General features: G+C 43.7%; 2 protein-coding genes across 3 annotated transcripts in view; one reads left to right on the top strand and one right to left on the bottom strand.

Annotated features, from left to right (window-relative positions):
- Positions 1 to 469: 469 nt before the first annotated feature.
- The window catches only part of cnot4b (CCR4-NOT transcription complex, subunit 4b), an 83,315-nt gene continuing 63,804 nt past the window's right edge, over positions 470 to 19,980 (bottom strand). For both annotated transcript variants that reach the window (XM_027276111.1, XM_027276112.1), the window contains exon 13: positions 470 to 2,586. In XM_027276111.1, coding sequence (XP_027131912.1) covers positions 2,300 to 2,586 — 287 coding nt within the window. In that variant the 3' untranslated portion in view covers positions 470 to 2,299. The remainder of the gene's footprint in view (positions 2,587 to 19,980) is intronic.
- LOC109142540 (protein NLRC3-like) lies at positions 8,849 to 16,992 on the top strand. The gene is made up of 3 exons (XM_027276113.1): positions 8,849 to 8,864; positions 9,264 to 11,118; positions 16,729 to 16,992. Coding segments are annotated over exons 1-3 (2,043 nt in total). The 5' UTR covers positions 8,849 to 8,863; the 3' UTR covers positions 16,916 to 16,992.

Here is a 19,980-nt window from a genome sequence, read left to right as displayed (position 1 = left end):
AGCAGAGATGGATGTACTGCTGATATGAACAAACAGCTGTCTAACAGAACCAAACCAATGTCTACACACCAATCAGTGTGTCTGAAATTTTAATAATCATGTTGGCCTGCTCAGCTAATAGGTTTGTATGTTGTCCCTACTGAATATGAGCACATTATAGGCAGAGTATGAGCGCTCACTGCATCTGCAAACTGCTGCCTCCTCGTTGGACGTCTGTCCTTGCAAATGATTTTACAGGACATGTGATGGTGTACCACGGAGAAGCCTCAGCGGAAACCCTGAGAGCATGTGGCAGACATAATGAGCTCTAAACCAGTTCCCACGTGGAGAGACTGGAGAGTTTAATCATCCCAGTTTGGGCTGAATGACTTGTTTCCATGACCTGTTTATCATATGGAAAAGAAAAGTGTAGAACTGTAAAACTGAAGCTTCATTTCAAATGCAGAGGAGAAATAAGGAGCAAAAACACTTCAGATTTTCTCTTTTATTTGATATTTAGTTTGTTTTATGTTCCAGACCTAGAGAGATGTGACCCCCTCAGCTATTCACTGACATATTTGACATTCATCGACATGTTTGAACATTATGAAAACACGTTAGGCTGCATCAGCAACCGATTCCTCAGGAGCACTGTTGACTTATGAAAGCTGTCAGGACCGTGTGAAAAAATACAACTTAGGACCATTACAAAGTGAAGCTTCTGATAATAAAAGGTGCATGATGTAAACCTGGTGATACTGATGGTCTGAGCTGGTCTGAAGCTCTGCTGTCCCAGCACACGCCTCAAGCTTCCTGCTGCAGCCCTATCAGGTTAAAAACTCAAATGTGCTAAATAGAACTCTTTAAATGTCTAAAACCACAAGCACAGAACAACAGTGACTTCCACCGAATGTCATCATCAGCCGAGCGGTTGAGGCTTTAAGCCGTCACATAAATCTGGGACAATGGGCGAGGTCTCTGCAGACAGCTGACAGTGAGCGCCACACAGTGGCAGACTGTGCTATAAACCCGTCTGTTTACCTTCAACCCTCTGATACAGAGGTTTGGCCAGTGAATATTCACGCAGCTTAAAAGGAGTCCACAGCACACTTTTGACTTTGGCACAGTTTCAAACCCATTTACTGCTCTGCAAAAACCATCCCTGAACACAAATCCTACTTCCTGCTCACGTCTGCAGGACGAGGGACAGCCCTAAATGTGCAGACTATACATATCAAACATCGATGAATGCACACACCCACTGTGCTATTAACAGAACTGCATCCATCTTCCTGTCCTGCGCTGCAGTTCTTCACTTTTGACATAAGGCTGAGATTTTGTTTTCCAATGTCTCCACAACATCTTTTCACCTGTGAATTCAGACCACTCCACTGATTTAGCATTGCACTCCTATATCATCTATTTATATACACATGCTAGTTTTGGCTAATGTAGCCTGGAGCCTCTAGCCCCGTCTGAGCTGAGGAGGGGTCTTCAGAGGTCTGGTATGTTCACTACACACAGCTCCCTCTGCAGTCTGCACTTTCTTCACGTTTGCAGTAGAAGTGTCAAACATCTGCAAACATGCTGATGTGCAGTTCCTCTTTAATGCGCCTAAGGGCTCGGTCACACCAGCTTTTATCTCCCATTGAAATGACACGAGTGGAATCAGTGGATTCCGGTACAGTAGACTAAAGTGTCCATAAAGAGACGAGGACAGCCTCTGTCTCAAATGTTTGTTAATGACATAAAGTCAGTCACTGTTTCAGTTTCCAGTCCTATCTACTTCATGAGAATGTCCAAATCAATGTGCTGTTTCACTTCAAGTTCACTTTAATAGTCACATATTATCATACAGGTACAATCAGAATGAAATGTTTGTTAAGGCCTAAAACACAAGCAGACCAGAAGCAAAGCCTTTGAGCTACACACTGTCACTGTAACCTTCTACAATGTGTCATCTGGATTTCTATTGGCGAGCTGCGAGCGCTTCTGTCTGATTCTCATGCAGCTCTCTGGAAACAGCATCTGACTTCACTCATCTCTTAAAACATCACATCAGTCAGCTGTTCTTCTTCTCAAACACACTTTGTGCACATGATGAGTGACTCTGCTTCTGTCTCTGCAGTACTGTGAAATGATGAGGCAGTGTGGTGTGGCTGGGTTAGCTCGCCTAGACCAGACTCATAACAACCATCAGAAACACAAGAGCTCAGAAGATCTGGAGGAGGAAGAAAGTCAAATATTAGATTATCTTATTAGTTGTTAATAGTTTTGTATCTGCTGATTCAGTGTGTGTGTGTGTGTGTGTTGACAGTCCCTAGTGGCGGTCGATAGCTGCACTCTGTAGCAGGTCTGCCTGGGTCTGTGCTGCGGGTCTAAAGGCTGTCTGGAAGCCTGGTGGTGGGGAGTGAAACTGGTTGGTGGGGGCCGGGTAGTGCGCCCAACCAGCTCTGTGGGGGGGTGGCTGGCTCCCGAAGGGGCCGTTTTGTGAGGCGGTGCTGGACGGGACATCCATGTCTGTGAGCGTCTGCAAGGACTTGAGCCAGTGTGGAGGATTGTCGTCATGAAGAGAGTCCAGACTGTTTCCACTGGAGGCCGGCATACCTGCAGAGGACGAGGCAACAACATAGAAAATGTGACAAGATTATTTTTTTTAACCTTTTCAAGCCTTTTTGTTTCTGACAGAGACAGCTGAAGAGTGACAGGAATGTGGGGGGAGAGATGGGAATGACATGCAGGAAAGAGCCACAGGTCGGATTTAAACCCTGGGCTTCCACAGCAAGGACTGAGCCTTTGTACATGGGGCAGCTGCTCTACCAACTGAGCTAAACACCGCCCCAACATGTGAAAAGATTTGAAAATTCGAAAAACTATTTTTCAGTTTTGTTTTTATTTATCATCTCTTCAAAAATGTTTAATTATTTAAAATTAAAAAATTTACTGCAATTACATCATCACAGATGTGTGATGTTTTAAGAGTCCTTCACTGATTTAGGGGACTCTGCAAAGCTGCAGCTGTAAAGAGAAAGAACGATCACTTTTCACAAAATAAAATCTGATAATTAGTGGAAATCACATTTTTATTGAAATTGCTCTACTGTGGAAGTTGTATCCGCTGGTTTTGACAGGTCTTTTAAACTGGGTTACAAATGGGCCCACGTCCTCTCTAATAGTACAAGTTTAGACTATAAACTACAGGCTGGGAAGAGGTTCCAAACCTGGACCTGATTTGCCCAAAATACACACACTTCATGGCAAGACCAATCTGCAGCAGTATACCAAAGAATATTTGTGCATTCACCATTACAAACAAAGCATCCAAAAAACAGTGAGGTCTTCTACAAGTATAATTAAAGGCTCATCATCATATCATGACATGTGGATGAGATAAGACTTGGCTTTAGACAGCCTGTTTGTATTCAACAAAGGAATTTCATTTCATGTTACTGACTTTTAGAAATGTTGTTCTGTGGAACTATTTCATACTTCAGTGGTAATATTTATGGAACTATGGCTGCAGCCTGGAGTCTGAGCAGTGATGACATGCTAAATATGAATGGGTCAAAGGTACTGTAGGTTGGAATGAAGTGGTCCAACACATTTCCAGAGCTCCATCCACCCGTGTATCAGGTATCTTGTGTGTTTAAGCAGCTACCACCAGAGAACATCTCTGGTTCCCAGTCTGAACTGGGAGTAGTAACAGCAGCAGCTGGGAACACACAGGCTGGAAGGTGGTGAGGTGAGACGAGTCCAAAAACAATGATTTATTTCGTTTAGAAGTGTCACTTTATTTCAGCACTCTGTCTACAGACCCTCTAGGGTCATGGGAAACATTTGTCACAGATCAGACTGTACAATGATCCAACTAAAAATATTTTCATATGCTGATTTTGGGTCAGTTCTTCTTCACGTGTGTCTCTATTTTAGAGCACACAGCCCCCCATTTACTGCCCCTGCACATCTGCATGTGGCACAGTGGGCTTTAAGTTGTAGGTCTATGGCAGATAGTGGTCCCACTGTCACAAAGGTAAAGAGGGTCACTGTCATGGGTAAGGACGGAGACACTATTTTAACAAGAAGCAATGCAGGATACTCAGAACTGCAGTTTGCAATGTGCATGGCAACAGTCACATGACAGATGAAGCCAGCCAATGGCCGACACTGACAGTATAAAGAATGGACAGCACATGCGTGACGTCACCCACAGGTTTCAGAAGAGCTGTTTTGAAGCTCTGTGCGCCGCCATGTTGGCTGTCCTGTTTCTTTCACCTCCCAACAGCTCTAAAAATGAGCAAAGACGTGGATAATGGGTGGACCTGAAGTGGGCCAAAATAAGCTCAAATAAAAAAAGATTGCCACAGCCGAGGTGCCCTTGAGCAAGGCACTATACCACAGATGCCAAAGTGCTGTTGGATGGTCACTTCTGGCACCTTAGCTGGCAACAGGTTCTGGATAGGTCTCAATTTGGTCTTATTCAATATGTCCCGTTTACCAAGTTGGCCAACTTTTAGATTTAAGCTTCGACTGCAACAATAAGAAGGAACCCCCACCTGAAGATCTCAGGCTGTGGACTGGCTCATAAGGGGTCAACATCTCTGAATCAATGTAGCCTGGAGCCAGACCCAGACGTGATTTAAAGACGATCAGTAAAATCTTTGAATCAATTCTGAAACAAACAGGAAGTCAGTGGAGAGGACAGGATGTGATGTCATCTTTCATCACCAGTAAGAAGCTCCTCCAGGACCTAAACTCTTCCAGGATCTAAACTCCTCCATGATTTGAACTCCTTTCAGGATCTAAACTCCTCCAGGATTCTGAGGTGTGCGGCTGACCCCCCTCCCTCCCTGGACACAAACCTTTTGAGACCCTCTCCTCCGGCAGAAGGCTGCGGTCCATCAGGACCAAAACTTCACACCACAAGAACAGTTTTTTCTCCACTGCAGCTGGGCTCATCACCAAGACCCGAAGCCCGGGCCCCCCCGACACTGACTCTCTCACACTGTTGTGTGTTGGAGTCGCAGCTGATTGTGATGCAGCAGCACCACCTGCTGTCCAAACCAACAAACTCGCAGCTGAAGTCAGATCTGCTCTCCATCACAGACATCCTTCCATGTTCTTCAAAGTACAAGTAGTGATGGTACTAGCAAATGCTACTTCCTGTTTGAGTCAAAGTACACAAGTATTCAAAGTACAGTAGTTACTCTGCAGAGCAGATGTCAGCAGTATTTCAGTGCTGTTGTTGATTCAGGTGGGGGGAGATCATTGAAATACTTCACATATTCTTGGGTTGTGTAATCTGTGAAAATGCTTCATATTTTATTTGTTGATCCAAAGATTTGTTTGTAAAATTTGAAACTCCAATACTTCAAATGCAGCAGAGTACAAGTACCTACAAAATGTACTTCAGTGCAGTACTGGAGTAAATGTGATGTACTTTCCACATCTAAACTTCCTGAAGGTGATGAATGAATAAGAGGCAGCAGATGGTTCAGTTTGGACGAGTACAAGTTACACAAGTTTTTCAGGTAAATTTGAGCTACTTGTACTTTACTTGAATACAGCTTCATGTTTGAATGACAATGAACTGAACTGTAAGTTTATGTGTAGCACTGACAGTTATTAAAATTGGTACTGTAGTCCAACTTAATATCTGACATGTTAAAGCCAAGAAGGTTGATCAGAAACACACACACACACACACACACACACACACACCACTTTAATTCTGTTGAAATCATCATAATGGGTTTATCCATAGGAGATATCATCAGTGTTTGGTCTGTGACTCTGCGAACAGAAAGAAAACAAGAGTGAGGCTGATTCACCTCACAGGAAACACACCAACAAACTGTGTGACGAGAAATTGATCTTTATCGAAGTTCTTCTGACATACATTCTGTAATACGAGTGCACTTGAAATCAGGAAAAGACGAACATCTGCTCACTTGACTACGGAAGCCCTAAAAGGCCATACATACATACATTTTATTCCACCCGTTTCCCCGTGATAACGAGATAATTTCCTCCGTTTTCCCGTGATAACGAGATAATGAATTCTCGATCTCGAGAAAACAAAACGATAGTCTAGTGTATTAAATCGAGTGCGCCCTTATTACAGAATGTATGGCAAATGCATGTAGTCCATGATACGGAGCGAGCAAACCTATTATGCCACTGTAAAATCCCTTTGATCCATAATTTCTGACAAAGGTTGATCATTGCTACACTAAATGATGTTTCCTGCAATGATTTAATACACTAGACTATCGTTTTGTTTTCTCAAGATCTCAAATTAATTATCTCGTTATCACGGGAAAACAGAGGAAAATTATCTCATTATCACGGGAAAATGGGTGGAATAAAATGTATGTATGTATGACCCTTTAGGGCTTCCATAGTTAACACTGTAATGGCAAAACTTACTTTTTGTACTGGTGGGGACCTCCTGCATTAGTCGCAGCTCTCTGCTTCGCACCACCTGGTGGGACTTTAAGAAACATTCCTGTAGCTCCAACTGGTTTAAGAAAAGTGTCTCAATGAAAGGCATTCAGCTTGTTTCACACAACAAGCTACAGTACAGCCTCTTAGCATGTACCAACCAGCTCATTGGCATTTCTCTCAGAGGGCTCACACGGTGAAACAGCTCCTCTTATCCAACATACGCACAATACTCGCTCCTAACAAGTGAGAGACTTATTAGACAGTGCTTTGAGGTGATAAATCATGAATTTTCAACCTCTATGTTGTCTTTCTTACCGATGTTCGTCAGCTCACTTACTAATGGGGGGCTCTCTAATCAGCGTGTCGGGTCAAAGCGCGCTCACACTCATGACCATGACAATGAGTAAAGGCTGATGCGCCACCTTGTGGGTACACTTTCAAATGGCATAAATGGGTTTAGTACCCATGTGGGTCACAAAAGAAACACAATAAAAGAAGCTCAAACTGTGACGACGTGCCATGTAAGAAGTGCACAAATAGCAGAGACTTTTGAGACGTTTGTGCTGTTAGTTACGTGGATAATGACGCCTTCTAGAGGTTAAAGGACGCAACTGTCAGCGCACTGTAAATTAAATAAATGTGAATTATAGTAGCTGTACTGATAATAATTATAATCAACAACGTGACACCAGAAACAACACAGAGTTCAAATCAAAAAGAGCCTCCGTAGAAGTCGTAGAAAAATGTTGCTGTTTGGCTTTTACAGCGTTTATAAAACGTTTTATAAATTCATCCGACAGCTGAAAAAACGGGAAGAAATTATTTTGTCTTTTTATGTATCAGGAGACACTGAAACACATTCTGACTTCGAGATACACATTTTGCTACTTTGCTGTAAGTTAGAGGAGCTTAGAGTGTGCTTTAGTGTGTGTGTGTGTGTGTGTGTGTGTGTGTGTGTGTGTGTGTGTGTGTGTGTGTTAGTCTTCCCAGGTGAAGTCACCTGTACGTACAGTCACTCGTCCATGTTGCTCACCGTCCAAACTGCAGAGGGAGATGTTTCTGGATGTGACAGTAAAGTTTCCAGAGTCCAACCCCATATAGAAGTACTGCGTCCCTGCATCTGAACACACGCACACACACATACACACACTGAGATTAATCAGAATCAGAATCAGAAATACTTTAATAATCCCAGGGGGAAATTATTTTAGTTACAATACTCCATTAAATAATACTACAATACTACTACACTACTACTACTACTACACTACATTAAATAAATAAAGTGCAGCAAATGCAAAAGTAAATGTCCGTGTATGTGTCAGCTGAGAGAGGCATTATAGAGATTAATGACCGCAGGCAGGAATGACTTCCTGTGTCGCTCTGTGGTGCATTTAAGAGAGAGTTTAAACAAACTTCTTTGGACACAAAGTCTTGATTGGCTGAATAGTTCACATTAAACCTGCTGAAACCAAGAAAACAAGAAAAGATTCAAAGAAAAGTGACCAGGTGAAGATCCCACTGGTTTATACTGTATACTGTGTGTGTGTGTGTGTAGGTTTGGGTGAGGGTGTGTTTGTGTTTTACTCCTGTACAAACCTGTTTTTCTTGTTTCTTCATTCTTCCTGTACAGACTTGTTTGTTGTTTGTTGTGTCCTGAGCTCACAGTCAGTGTTCATGTTTAACTTCTCAGACTGACTGAAGTCCAGAAGATGAATGTTTGTGTGGAGGAAGAGGAGGACAGAGCAGAGTCTCCAGGATCCAGCTGTCTGTCTATGAAGAGTGACCGGTCCAAAAGTCTTCCTCCACACTTCAGTGATGAACCTGGACCCTCAGACACAAAGTAAGAGGACTGATACTAACTCATTTATTTGACTAATTTTCAGTTCCCTCTGTTGATTTTTGTGTTTGTGTGTTAAATTTTCTACCAAAATGAATTTACTGAGTAGAATTGAACAAACTCACAAAGACAAATCCTTTGTGTCGTCTTCCTCTGAGTTCAACCCAGTTTCCAAAAAAGTTTTCCTGCTGTGTAAAATGTGAACAGAAACAGAATGTGATGATGTGAAAACACAGAAACACAGCGACCAGTCCAAAGGTCTTCCTCTTTACTTCAGTGATGAATCTGGACCCTCAGACATAAAGTAAGAGACTGTTTTTTACTGTAAACTGACCTGATGAAGATAATGCATTGATGATGAAGACAAAGTGCTCAAAGATTTATATTCATGATGACTGAATGTTTAATGAGACAGACAGACAGGAAGAGCTGTTAATGAATGTTCATGACAGGAGAGTTGAAATCAAATCATCTTCATCACAGACTGAAAGCTGAATTCAAACAGAAAAGTAACGACACTTTTACTCTGTGAACATCTGAACTTCTAGATCCAGAACAAGACGTGGACTGCAGACAGCCAGTCAGACCAGCACTGTACAAAGTAAGACTGCCCATCTTTAAAATGTAACCTGCTGCATTTCATCACATTACTTCAAATTTGTGCATTCAACCCAAAAACTGAAGAATCATCAAAGTACATCAACTTCATCAAACAAAAAAGCTGAACGGCTTCAAGTGCTGCAGTTAGTTTGTGAGTTTTCAGGCTGAACATGTGGACAGTTTCTGCTGTCCTGATGTCAGTGAGGTGCTCCATTGTGGATCCAGAACAGCAAACAGGATGTTGTTGAGCAGTAGCTGGCTGTTGTTCAACCAAAACTGGACTTTCTAACATTTATTTCTCTATAAATTCTAATATTGATGTTTTTGTTGGTGATGGTGAAATAATCAGCTGATTGACATTTTTTCTTTGTTTTGTCTCAAACTTCTTTCTCTGTTTCAGTGAGTGGTGGTCTGCAGGAGGTTTTAGATGAACATAAGATCAGTCTGAAGACCAGATGTGAACGTGTGACTGAAGGAAGTGATGAAACAGGAAGTGGAACCCTCCTCAACAGGATCTACACTGAGCTCTACATCACAGAGGGACAGAGTGAAGAGGTTAACACCCAACATGAGGTGAGGCAGCTTGAGACAGCTTCCAAGAAGACGGAGACCCTCCATGACACTCCCATCAAATGCCACGACATCTTTAAAGCCTTACCTGACCAACAGAGACACATCAGAGTCGTTCTGACTAACGGCGTCGCTGGCGTTGGAAAAACCTTCTCAGTGCTGAAGTTCACTCTGGACTGGGCAGAGGGCTCGGAGAACCAAGATGTCAGTCTGGTGGTTCTGCTCTCGTTCAGGGAGCTGAACTTGATCAAAGATGAGCGGTTCAGTCTTCTCACGCTGCTCCATGTTTTCCATCCAACATTACAGAAGGTCACAGCAGAGAAGCTCGCTGTCTGTAAACTTCTGTTCATCTTTGACGGCCTGGATGAAAGCAGACTTTCACTGGATTTCAACAACAAAGAGCTCGTGTCTGATGTCACACAGGAGTCATCAGTCAGCGTGCTGTTGACAAGCCTCATCAAGGGGAATCTGCTTCCCTCGGCTCTCATCTGGATAACTTCCAGACCTGCAGCAGCCAATCAGATCCCTCCTTCATGTGTTGACAGGGTAACAGAAGTACGAGGCTTCACTGACGCTCAGAAGGAGGAGTACTTCAGGAGGAGAGTCAGTGATGAAGATCTGTCCAGCAGAATCATCTCACACATCAAGACCTCCAGGAGCCTCTACATCATGTGTCTGATCCCAGTCTTCTGCTGGATCACTGCTACAGTTCTGGACCACATGTTGACCACAGACCAGAGAGGAGAGCTGCCCAAGACCCTGACTGACCTGTACTCACACTTCCTTCTGGTTCAGACAAAGAGGAACAAGAAGAAGTACGATGAAGGACATGAGACGAGTCCACAGGGGCTGACGGAGGCTGACAGGGAAGTTCTTCTGAAGCTGGGGAGGCTGGCGTTTGAACAGCTGGAGAAAGGAAACATCATGTTCTACCAAGAAGACCTGGAGCAGTGTGGTCTGGATGTCACAGAGGCCTTGGTGTACTCAGGAGTTTGTACAGAGATCTTCAAAACAGAGAGTGTGATCTTCCAGAAAACAGTCTACTGCTTTGTTCATCTGAGCATTCAGGAGTTTCTGGCTGCAGTCTACCTGTTCCACTGTTACAGCAACAAGAAGACAGAGGTACTGAAGGACTTCCTGAGGAAAGACTACAAACAAAGTGACTCAAAACCAAAGTCTCTCCAAAAGAAGATCTCTAAGTTATTTCGAAACAATGACCCACCTTTGGATGTGTTCCTGAAGAAAGCCATGCAGAAATCCCTTCAAAGTAAAAATGGTCACTTGGACCTGTTTGTTCGCTTCCTTCATGGCCTCTCTGTGGAGTCCAACCAGAGACTCTTAGGAGGCCTGCTGGGTCAGACAGACAACAGTCCAAAAATAATCCAGAGAGCCATCAACAACCTGAAGGAGATAAACAGTGATGGTATCTCTCCTGACAGAAGTATTAACATCTTCCACTGTCTGATGGAGATGAATGATGACTCAGTCCATCAAGAGATCCAAGAGTTCCTGAAGTCAGAGAACAGATCAAAGAAGAAACTCTCTGAGATCCACTGCTCAGCTCTGGCCTACATGCTGCAGATGTCAGAGGAGGTTCTGGATGAATTGGACCTGCAGAAGTTCAACACATCAGACCAGGGACGACAGAGACTGATTCCAGCTGTGAGGAACTGCAGAAAGGCTGAGTAAGTCCAGATGTGATGAACATTATGAATCAGTGTAGATTAGTAGTTTAGTTCTTCAGATGTTCACTTTTTAAAATTCTTCTTCTTAAAATAGTTTTACACTTGAACAACTTGAATTTAAGGTTCTGCTTTACATTTTTTAAATGAGTCTTTTGACTCCTGACAGTTTTTTGACAGTGTTTTTTCCCACTGAGTTCATGGTTACCAGTTTTTGTATCACTCCTGCTCTTGATCCTGCCTTTGTCTCAGCCCCTTTGGATATGTTTGCCTGATTACCTGATTGAATTTTTGCGTACCGAACCTCTGCCTGTCATTACAGACTGTTTATCCTTTTTACCTGCATGCTGAGTGCTGCGCTTGAGCTCTTTTGTTCAGTTTAATAGTTAGAAAGTCATAAATCATAAAAGAAGAAAAATTATTTCAATGTCTTTGATAATTAATTTAACACGTGCCCTCAAGTGTCCCTGATATTATTTACAAGTTTACATATTTTACCACATGAAAAACTGTTGAGAGCTGAATCTCTGTCATCGTCACTGCTGAATGTATCCTCAGCAAACATGGCTCAGACTTGTATATCGCTTTTGAGCCACGCTGCATTGATTTTATTGTTGCAGTATGTTTTGTTTTCATCTTCTACTCTCTCGTCTTGTCTCTGAGTTTTTGTCCAGTGACTGTTAGAAGGAGCGTAGAAATCAAAACTTTTTACAGGATCTGCTTCGTGTAAACGTTTATTTTTGGTCACATTTTACACGAGACACGTAGAATAAAGTGATTTGATGAACTGTTACTATTTTAAACTCCAACACAGAAATTTAGTGAGGCAGGAAGCGCAGCAGTGGTTGTGCTCACTGTGTTTGAGTGTCCATTTGAAGATCTTGTTTGTCCAGGATCTGAACACTTTAAATTTACCACCTTGTACTTGGAATTTATCAGGAACTGTGTCCTCAAAAGTCTGATCCAGATCCAGCCAGTGATATTTAAGTACTTGCTGTGGATTTTTTGCGACCCTGTTTGGTCAATAAACTGTTAAACTGTTCCAACACTGGTCTCAGTCTGTGCTGTTCTTGGGTACAATCTCACACCCATTACAGTACAATCTGTCCAGAAATGGACCCAGCTCAGAGCCCAGCTGTTTTTCAAGCTCTGGTCAATGACATGCTCCGGGACATGCTGTATGATATCCTGATCTTTTCTCGCAGCCAAGAGGAGCAAGTCACCCATGTCAGATCTGTCCTCCGCCGCCTCCTGGACAATGCCCTCTATGTCAAGGCAGAGAAGTGTGAATTTCATGTACCGTCTGTCTCCTTCTTGGGGTACATCATTCCAATGGACTGCTTACAGATGGACCCAGCTAAGGTGTCTGCTGTTACCTCCTGGCCAGTCCCAGAGACACACAAACAACTGCAGTGTTTTCTGGGGTTTGCCAATTTCTACCTTCATTTCATCAAAGGTTTCAGTTCCATTGCCTCTCCCCTCTCGGCCCTCACCTCATCCAAGACCTCCTTCTGCTGGACTGACAAAACACAAAGAGCCTTTGACACCCTCAAGACTCGCTTCTCCACAGCTCCCATCCTTCAGATTCCCGACCCTGAGTGCCAGTTCATGGTGGAAGTGGATGCATCCAGTGTGGGGGTGGGGGCAATTCTTTCTCAGCAGTCCACTGTCAACCAGAAGGTCCACCCCTGCGCCTTTTTCTCTATTGGTAACAGGGAGCTTCTGGCGGTGAAACTGGCCTTAGAGGAGTGGCACCACTGGCTACAGGGAGCCAAGGTGCCATTCATCGTATGGACTGATCATCGAAGCGTGGAATATAGTCGATCTGAACTCTAGACAGGCCCGCTGGTCACTATTCTTTGACAGGTTAAATTTTACACTATCGGCCCGGGTCTCGTAACATCAAGCCATGCGTACTTTCCCGGTAGTTTCCTGAGTGTCCTGACAAGATTGAGCCTTCCACCATCGTTCCAGCTTCCTGTCTCGTTGCCTCTGTCCAGGGCCGGCCCTAGGATTTTGGTGGCCCTAAGCAAGACTTTGTGAAAAACACTCACAGGGAAACCACTAAATCACATGCACTGCTCGCAACTAAATGACACTTGAATTAACAACAAACAAACTATATTTTAGAACAATGTATCGATATTTTAAAATATATAGAAAATTTTGAGAGGCTAAGACAATTAAAAGCATTCTAAATAATAAAAAATAACTAACTTGCATGTAACAAATTAACAACAATGACAAATAAACACCAATAAAAACTAAAATATTTTGAAAAATAGCAATGATCAATAAGAGTGAGAAATAGTCAAATAAATAAATAAATAATAAAGATGATGTCCCTTCAGCAGCAGTCATGTCACTTGATGAGGTAGATGGACCTGGTGTAGCAGAGGTCTGTCCAAAGTATTTCAATAATGCCCCTGAAAAGATAATACATTAGATTATTATTATTTTTACATATAGGCTGGAAGATATTACATAGGTATGTCATATGTATCTTCCATGTATTTATTAACATCACAACAAATGCAATTTCCTCAGTGAAATATACAAATTAGCTGATTGTCCAAATGAGATGTATGTTTGTATGAGATACAAAAATACAATTTAACATAGCCTGGAAAGCAAATGGATAGCCTGAAACTATTTGGGCCAGTTTGGACATTTAATATGTTCTGTATTAAAATAATATATCAAAACACAGATTTAATGTTGCAATAAAACATTAGTAGCTAGTTAACAAGTAAAACTAGACTCCTACTCATGTTATTGCTGGGCCTCTGGTATTGTTGTTTCAGCACATAGAAAAATGAATACTATTGATGTGATGTGTGAATGAGTATACCAACAAGGCAAAAGAAACTAACATTTACATTATACACAGATGTTAAATACTGTTATAGTTCATCTTTTCTTATATCAAGTGTAGTGAGGGCTAAATAATACATAACAGAACGCTTCTGCATCCTAAAATAAAATGAATTGATTGACTATATAATATCACAAAGGATTTGTGCTTATTTGAAACATACTGTTTTTGAACTGCTTGCAAGTCTGTTCATAGTCTATTCTTCATTCAAAGCTGTTTTCACATTTCTCTGACATGACATACAGTCAGAGAGCCCGACTAGCTTACCAGCTAGTTTATTATTAAGTTCAATAACCACCTGGCCCCTGTGATTTCTTGAAATAGAAATAGCGGCATTTAATCTGATTGAAATGAAATGAGTCAAACAGTCACATTATAACATACCTTTATCTGTATTGTAGTGTAGTCATTGTAGTGTTGTTATTTTTTTTTAAGAGTTTACATTAATATATTTGTTCACAGATATTAACCGTTTTAATCGCTTTTGTGTTATTAGAAAATTTAATGGAAGCAATGTACTGCCTGAGCTCACTGTGAAAGGCAACAAAAGATGGTTTTCTTTGAGTAAATTTACACTTATGAATATGAAATTTTGCCATCAGTATGATGAGATTGATAATAAATGTTTAATCTTACTCTTTTTTTGTTCAAGTCAAACAGCCCAAACAGTACATCCCTCCAAAACAACTTAAAATCATTATCAACATTTTTAGCAATTAGTGTTGTTAATTTCCCACACCAGTGAAATAACGATACCCACAATGCCGCGGTTGCTGACCGTTGTGGCTGCGTTGTCACCATGGTTACACATGAAGGAGGGAGTGGTCACAAACTAACTTTACTGGTTTATTTTTCACCCCTGTACTAATAAGTCTGTTTAAATTGATTGTAAATTTAATTGTTTCCGTCATTGTAGTATATGTTGAAATAAAGAGAGGGTCAAAAAATCCAATAACACACTGATCGTGTGGCCCCCTCTAGTGGTTGTGGCCGCATAGAGTGTTTATGCCAGCGGCCGGCCCTGCCTCTGTCACTTGGGAGATAGAGGAAAGGGTGCGGGCTGCCATTAAGGACCAGCATGTTCCCAGTTCCTGTCCCCCTGACCATTTGTTTGGCCTGGCTCACTTCCACTCCAAAGTACTCCACATGCTTCCTGGCTGACCTGCCACCCTGGCATTCAGCGGACCCGAGACTTCCTGTAGCAGCGCTTCTGGTGGTCATCACTGGAGGAGGATGGCCGAGACTATGTCAACGCCTGTCCTGTGTGCAACCAGAACAAGACCTTGTCATCCACCAGCCGGCTTCCTGCACCCATTGCCTGTTCCTCATCGCCAATGGTCAATGGTAACTGGTCTACCTACATCCAAGGGCCATACTGCCATCCTTACAGTTGTCGTTTTAGCAAAATGGTCCACTTCATTCCCCTTCCCAAACTTTTCTCTGCCAAAGAGACAGCTGAACTGGTTCACTTGCATAATTTTCGTCTCTATGGATTGCCCATTGACATTGTCTCTGACCGGGGTTCCCAGTTCACATCCATGTTCTGGAAGGTGTTTTGCAGTCTGACTGGGGCCTCTGTCGGTCTGTCCTCCGGCTTCCATCCCCAGTCCAATGGGCAGACTGAGAGAATGAACCAGGACCTGGAAACCAGTCGCTGTTTGACCAACCACAACCCTGCTTCCCGGTCTGAACAGCTGGTCTGGGTGGAATATGCCTACAACTCCCTTACCTGCTCCTCCACTGGACTTTCCCCCTTCCAGTGCGCCTATGGGTATCAGCCTCCACTGTTTGCCAACCAAGAGAGGGAGGCTGCCTGCCCATCAGCTCAAGCTTTTGTTCACTGTTGGCACTGATGTGGCTGCCTCTTTCTGCTGGTTGTCTTCCTCTTCTGCTGAGGAGGACATTCCCTCACCTGAATTAAACCCACTCCTTCCACTCTGTCTCTGCCAGATTGTCTTCAGCAGCATGCTAAGCTCTCGTGCATTCATCTTTAGATTTCTTCCCCGGTTTCGACCCTGCCTGTCCCTGACCAGTCTTCATCGTCCCTGCCCAGGTAACTTGACCAGCCTTCCGTCCCTCACTCCTCTACTCGCTCACACCTTGCCTGTCTCCTTGTTGCTTGGATTCCCTCCCCAGAGGTTTCTGCTGGAGAGTTGGACTATTTTGGCTGGCTCTGTTGGAGACTATTTCCTGAGCACTTGCTGTGGATTTTTGCAACCCTGTTTGGTCAATAAACTGTTAAACTGTTCCAACACTGGTCTCAGTCTGTGCTGTTCTTGGGTCCAACCTCACACCCATTACAATACTTTACAATATCTGTGTACAGTTTGCTAACATTAACTAACATTAGTCACCGTAAACTGACGCTTTCTGTTGCTTCTAAACCTCTGAGTGTGTTGAACTGAGCTATGGTGCATTTTATTGTTCATGAATTCAAATTGTGTTTCATCATCTTGTCTTGAAGTCATTTTGGAAGTCTCAATCTAACTAAAATTTCTCTCCATTCATCTGCAAGATTCAAACAATACAGATTAAAAGTCTTCAGGTATGAGAGAGAGTGATGAGAATGATTGTTTCATGTCAAACACAGTGAGATAAGATGAGCTGAACCACTGATGTGAAGAGCAAATGTTCATCAAAGCACAATATGTCAAACTGGTCTGACATCAAATGCATAAAGTAAATATAAAGTGTCCTCTTCTATAATAACAGATTTTGTAATCTATGTGTCATCACAGACTTTCTAACTGTCAACTCTCAGAGAGTCACTATGAAGTTGTGGCCTCAGCTCTGAAGTCCAACCCCTCCCATCTGACAGGGCTGGACCTGAGTGACAACAACCTGAAGGATTCAGGAGTGAAGAAGCTGTGTGCTGGACTGGAGAGTCCAAAATGTAAACTGGAGACTCTGAGGTCAGTTCACTGACTGTTCATGCTGTTTTTTTGTAAATATTCCATTTAAATCTTTGACTGATGTTTTATAATTTTGGGTTGAATGAATTTCCAAATGGTTGAATAATTGTCACAGGAAGTGCAGAAATCAAATGTTTGACAGTTTCTGAGCTTCCACAGACTCACATTGTGGTCCATTAGTCAGTGCTGATGAGGCTGTAGAGTGTGTGACGGATAAGAATGAGGTTGCTGAATATCTGATGATAGCAGATAAAAACAGAGAGTTTGAGCTTCTGTGTAAGCAGAGAAAGAGACAGGTTAGAGAAAGTAAGGAAAGATGTGAACGCAAAGTTCAATAATGATGAAGTTAAGAAATGTGATGAACTTATCAGAAGCTGATATCGGAGTAATAAACAGCAGCCCAACACATGGCCAAAACGTCACAACAAAACAGGATTCAAGGATCCAAGGATTCAAAAATAAGCTGTTGTAACATGCTTCTGTGGCAAGGCTACGAGGGCAATTATACTGAGCTGTTTTGGGCTTGTCTTGCTCTGCCACCAGGACTTGGGTATGCAAGGTCGAAAAACAACATGCACCAGAGAGGGCATCAAGACTCTCCTCTATACGAGAAGGAGAAAAGCGTCTTTCCTTGTTTTACTGTTGAGGAGCCGATAGTCCACACACATGCGTAGGCTGCCATCTTTCTTTCTGACCAACACAATGGGGAGGCATAGGGGCTACTGCTCTCACTTGGCCTCCAGAAGCTGATTAACATGGGCCTTGGCCTCCTCATATTCTGACGGCGGGATGTGCCTGTATCTTTGTCGCACAGGGACATCATCAAGCACTGGTATGTCATGTGCAATAAGCTTGGTGCACCCTAAGTCACCATCATGCGCAGAAAAGACAGAGCTGTACTTCTGCAGTAGAGACCGCACCTCAACTTGATCTTGGTCAGCGAGAGCTGACAAATCTAACTCCTCTATAGCAGTCTGCACGGAGCCACCAGCCACGCAAGAAGAAACGGTAGCCGTGGTTGACCCCAGTTCTGTGACACCAGTGGGCAGACTCACGACTTGGGCACTGCTTAGAGTGCCCAAAGTGGTGCGTGGATAAAGTTGGACCTCAGTAGCTCCTACGTTGACTACAGCTTACACTGTAAGCAATACCACAGACAACTTGGACCAGGCAGGGGGAAGCAAGAAGCCCTGCTGGGAGCCCAGATGCTAGGGGCTCAAAAAGCACAACCAGACTAAAGGACTGTTCTGGACAAGTGCTCGCAATAAACTGTATGACCCCACCAGGCACGTGCACCACCTGTGAGCCTCGAACCCTCGCCATACCAGCACAATCCTTGGGCTGTTGAGTGGTGGCTTGGTGACATTGCTACAGGGCTTCAAGGACTGAACCAGGGGCCTGGCTAACTACCAGCAAGCTGAACAACCCAACACCATGTGCCCCAAAGAGCTCCCTGTAACATCGTCGGATGACGTTTATCCCCAAGATCCCGGGGACGGAAGCTGATGCGCCGGGGGGGTCTCGCACCACCAGTATCCCACCTGAAACACCTTGACACACAGTGTCACATCTAGCTCAAGATAGCCAATATACGGAATTGCCAAACCATTAGACGCTCGGAGTTGGAGCCAATGACAAGACTGGAGTCGATCGAGGCCCCATGGTGCAAAATACTCTCTGTTATAGTGGACACCATGGATCCAGCATCCACCAAGCATGGGACGATAACGCCACCCATCGAGACCTCAAGATGAGGACAAGATGACATTAATTTACCCATGGTCCCTCCCTTTGAGCCTATAGGCTCCCCGCCTGACCTGTGGCTTGGCAACTCAGGGGGTTTCAGTTTTCCGGCTGGGAAGAAGAAGGAGGGGAAGGTCTGGTCGCGCTGGCTGCTAAGCTAAGTGCAGAACTAGCACGGGCATGAAGGGGAGCTTGCCGACCATGACACTCCCTGGCAAAGTGGCCTGGTCGGTGACACCTCCGTCATATTACGGGACCAGCATGACTGGGTTGCGGCAAGAGAGAGGAGGTCTGCAATAAAGCCACCGTCTGGGTGAGCTGGTTGAGTTGTTCCTGCTGTCGTTTCAAAAGTTCCTTCAGCTCACCTAGTTTTGAGCTCTGTGCAGTAGCAAGGGGTGGGTGGGGACTGCTCTGTACCCCATATTGCAGATCGTACAAGGCTGGAAGAGAATGACCACGGTCTCTGAGACCACCTGAGAACCCCTCTCTTTCCCAACGGAGAGCTTCAGCATGCACTTCCATCAGCGTGGCAGAGGGCTGACGACTGACCAACTGTTTCAGCTCTCTACAAAGTGCACCATCAAGTTCTACAAATTGGTCACGAAGCAGAACTGCTGAATTAAGGAGACCATCAGGTGCTCGCTGCTTAACCTGCTCCATAAGGGCCATCAGAGCCAAGGAAAACTCCTGCAAAGTCTCTCCTTGCTGTGTCCTAGCAAAGGAGGTGTGCTGCAAGGCTATATATGAACGAGTGCAACCATACAAATCTTTCAGGATGGCAAGAATCTGGGCTGGATCTGCTTGTTCAGCGTTGGTACGATATTTAATCTCGTCCCTTGGCTCCCCTTCTAAATGATCAAACATAAAGAGGACCTGGTCGGCAGCTGTCAAGCGACGGGTGCGCATGCAGGCCTGAACTTCCTCTGCCCAGTCATTTACACTTATACCCAGTACTCGAGTTGAGGGGGGGGGGGGGGGGGGGCCCCCCCCCTGGGGGAAATATGGTCAAAATCATCCCTCTTCTAAAATGGTCATCCCTTCTTCCATCCCTTATGGCATTTTATCAATGCATGTGAAAATTACTTATATTTAACACTGGAAATAGAATTACCATTTGACATTTAGGTTGGCTTTATGATAATCAGCCTATTACCTATGTCAGCGGTTTTCAAAGTGTGAGGTGCGCCTCCTTGGGGGGCGCCAGAGGACTTCAGGGGAGGCGCGGCGGGGGAAAAAATAAAAATATATCTTACAAAGATATGTGTCTCATCACTGTGCGATGAAAACTCGGTGAGCTAGCCCTCAAAGAGTAGCAAAAAAAATCCACAAAACGAC

The sequence above is a fragment of the Larimichthys crocea genome, unplaced genomic scaffold, assembly GCF_000972845.2.
Source record: "Larimichthys crocea isolate SSNF unplaced genomic scaffold, L_crocea_2.0 scaffold306, whole genome shotgun sequence".
NCBI lineage: Eukaryota > Metazoa > Chordata > Actinopteri > Sciaenidae > Larimichthys > Larimichthys crocea.
Note: the sequence above shows the minus strand (reverse complement) of the source record. Positions and strands in the feature narration are given on the sequence as shown.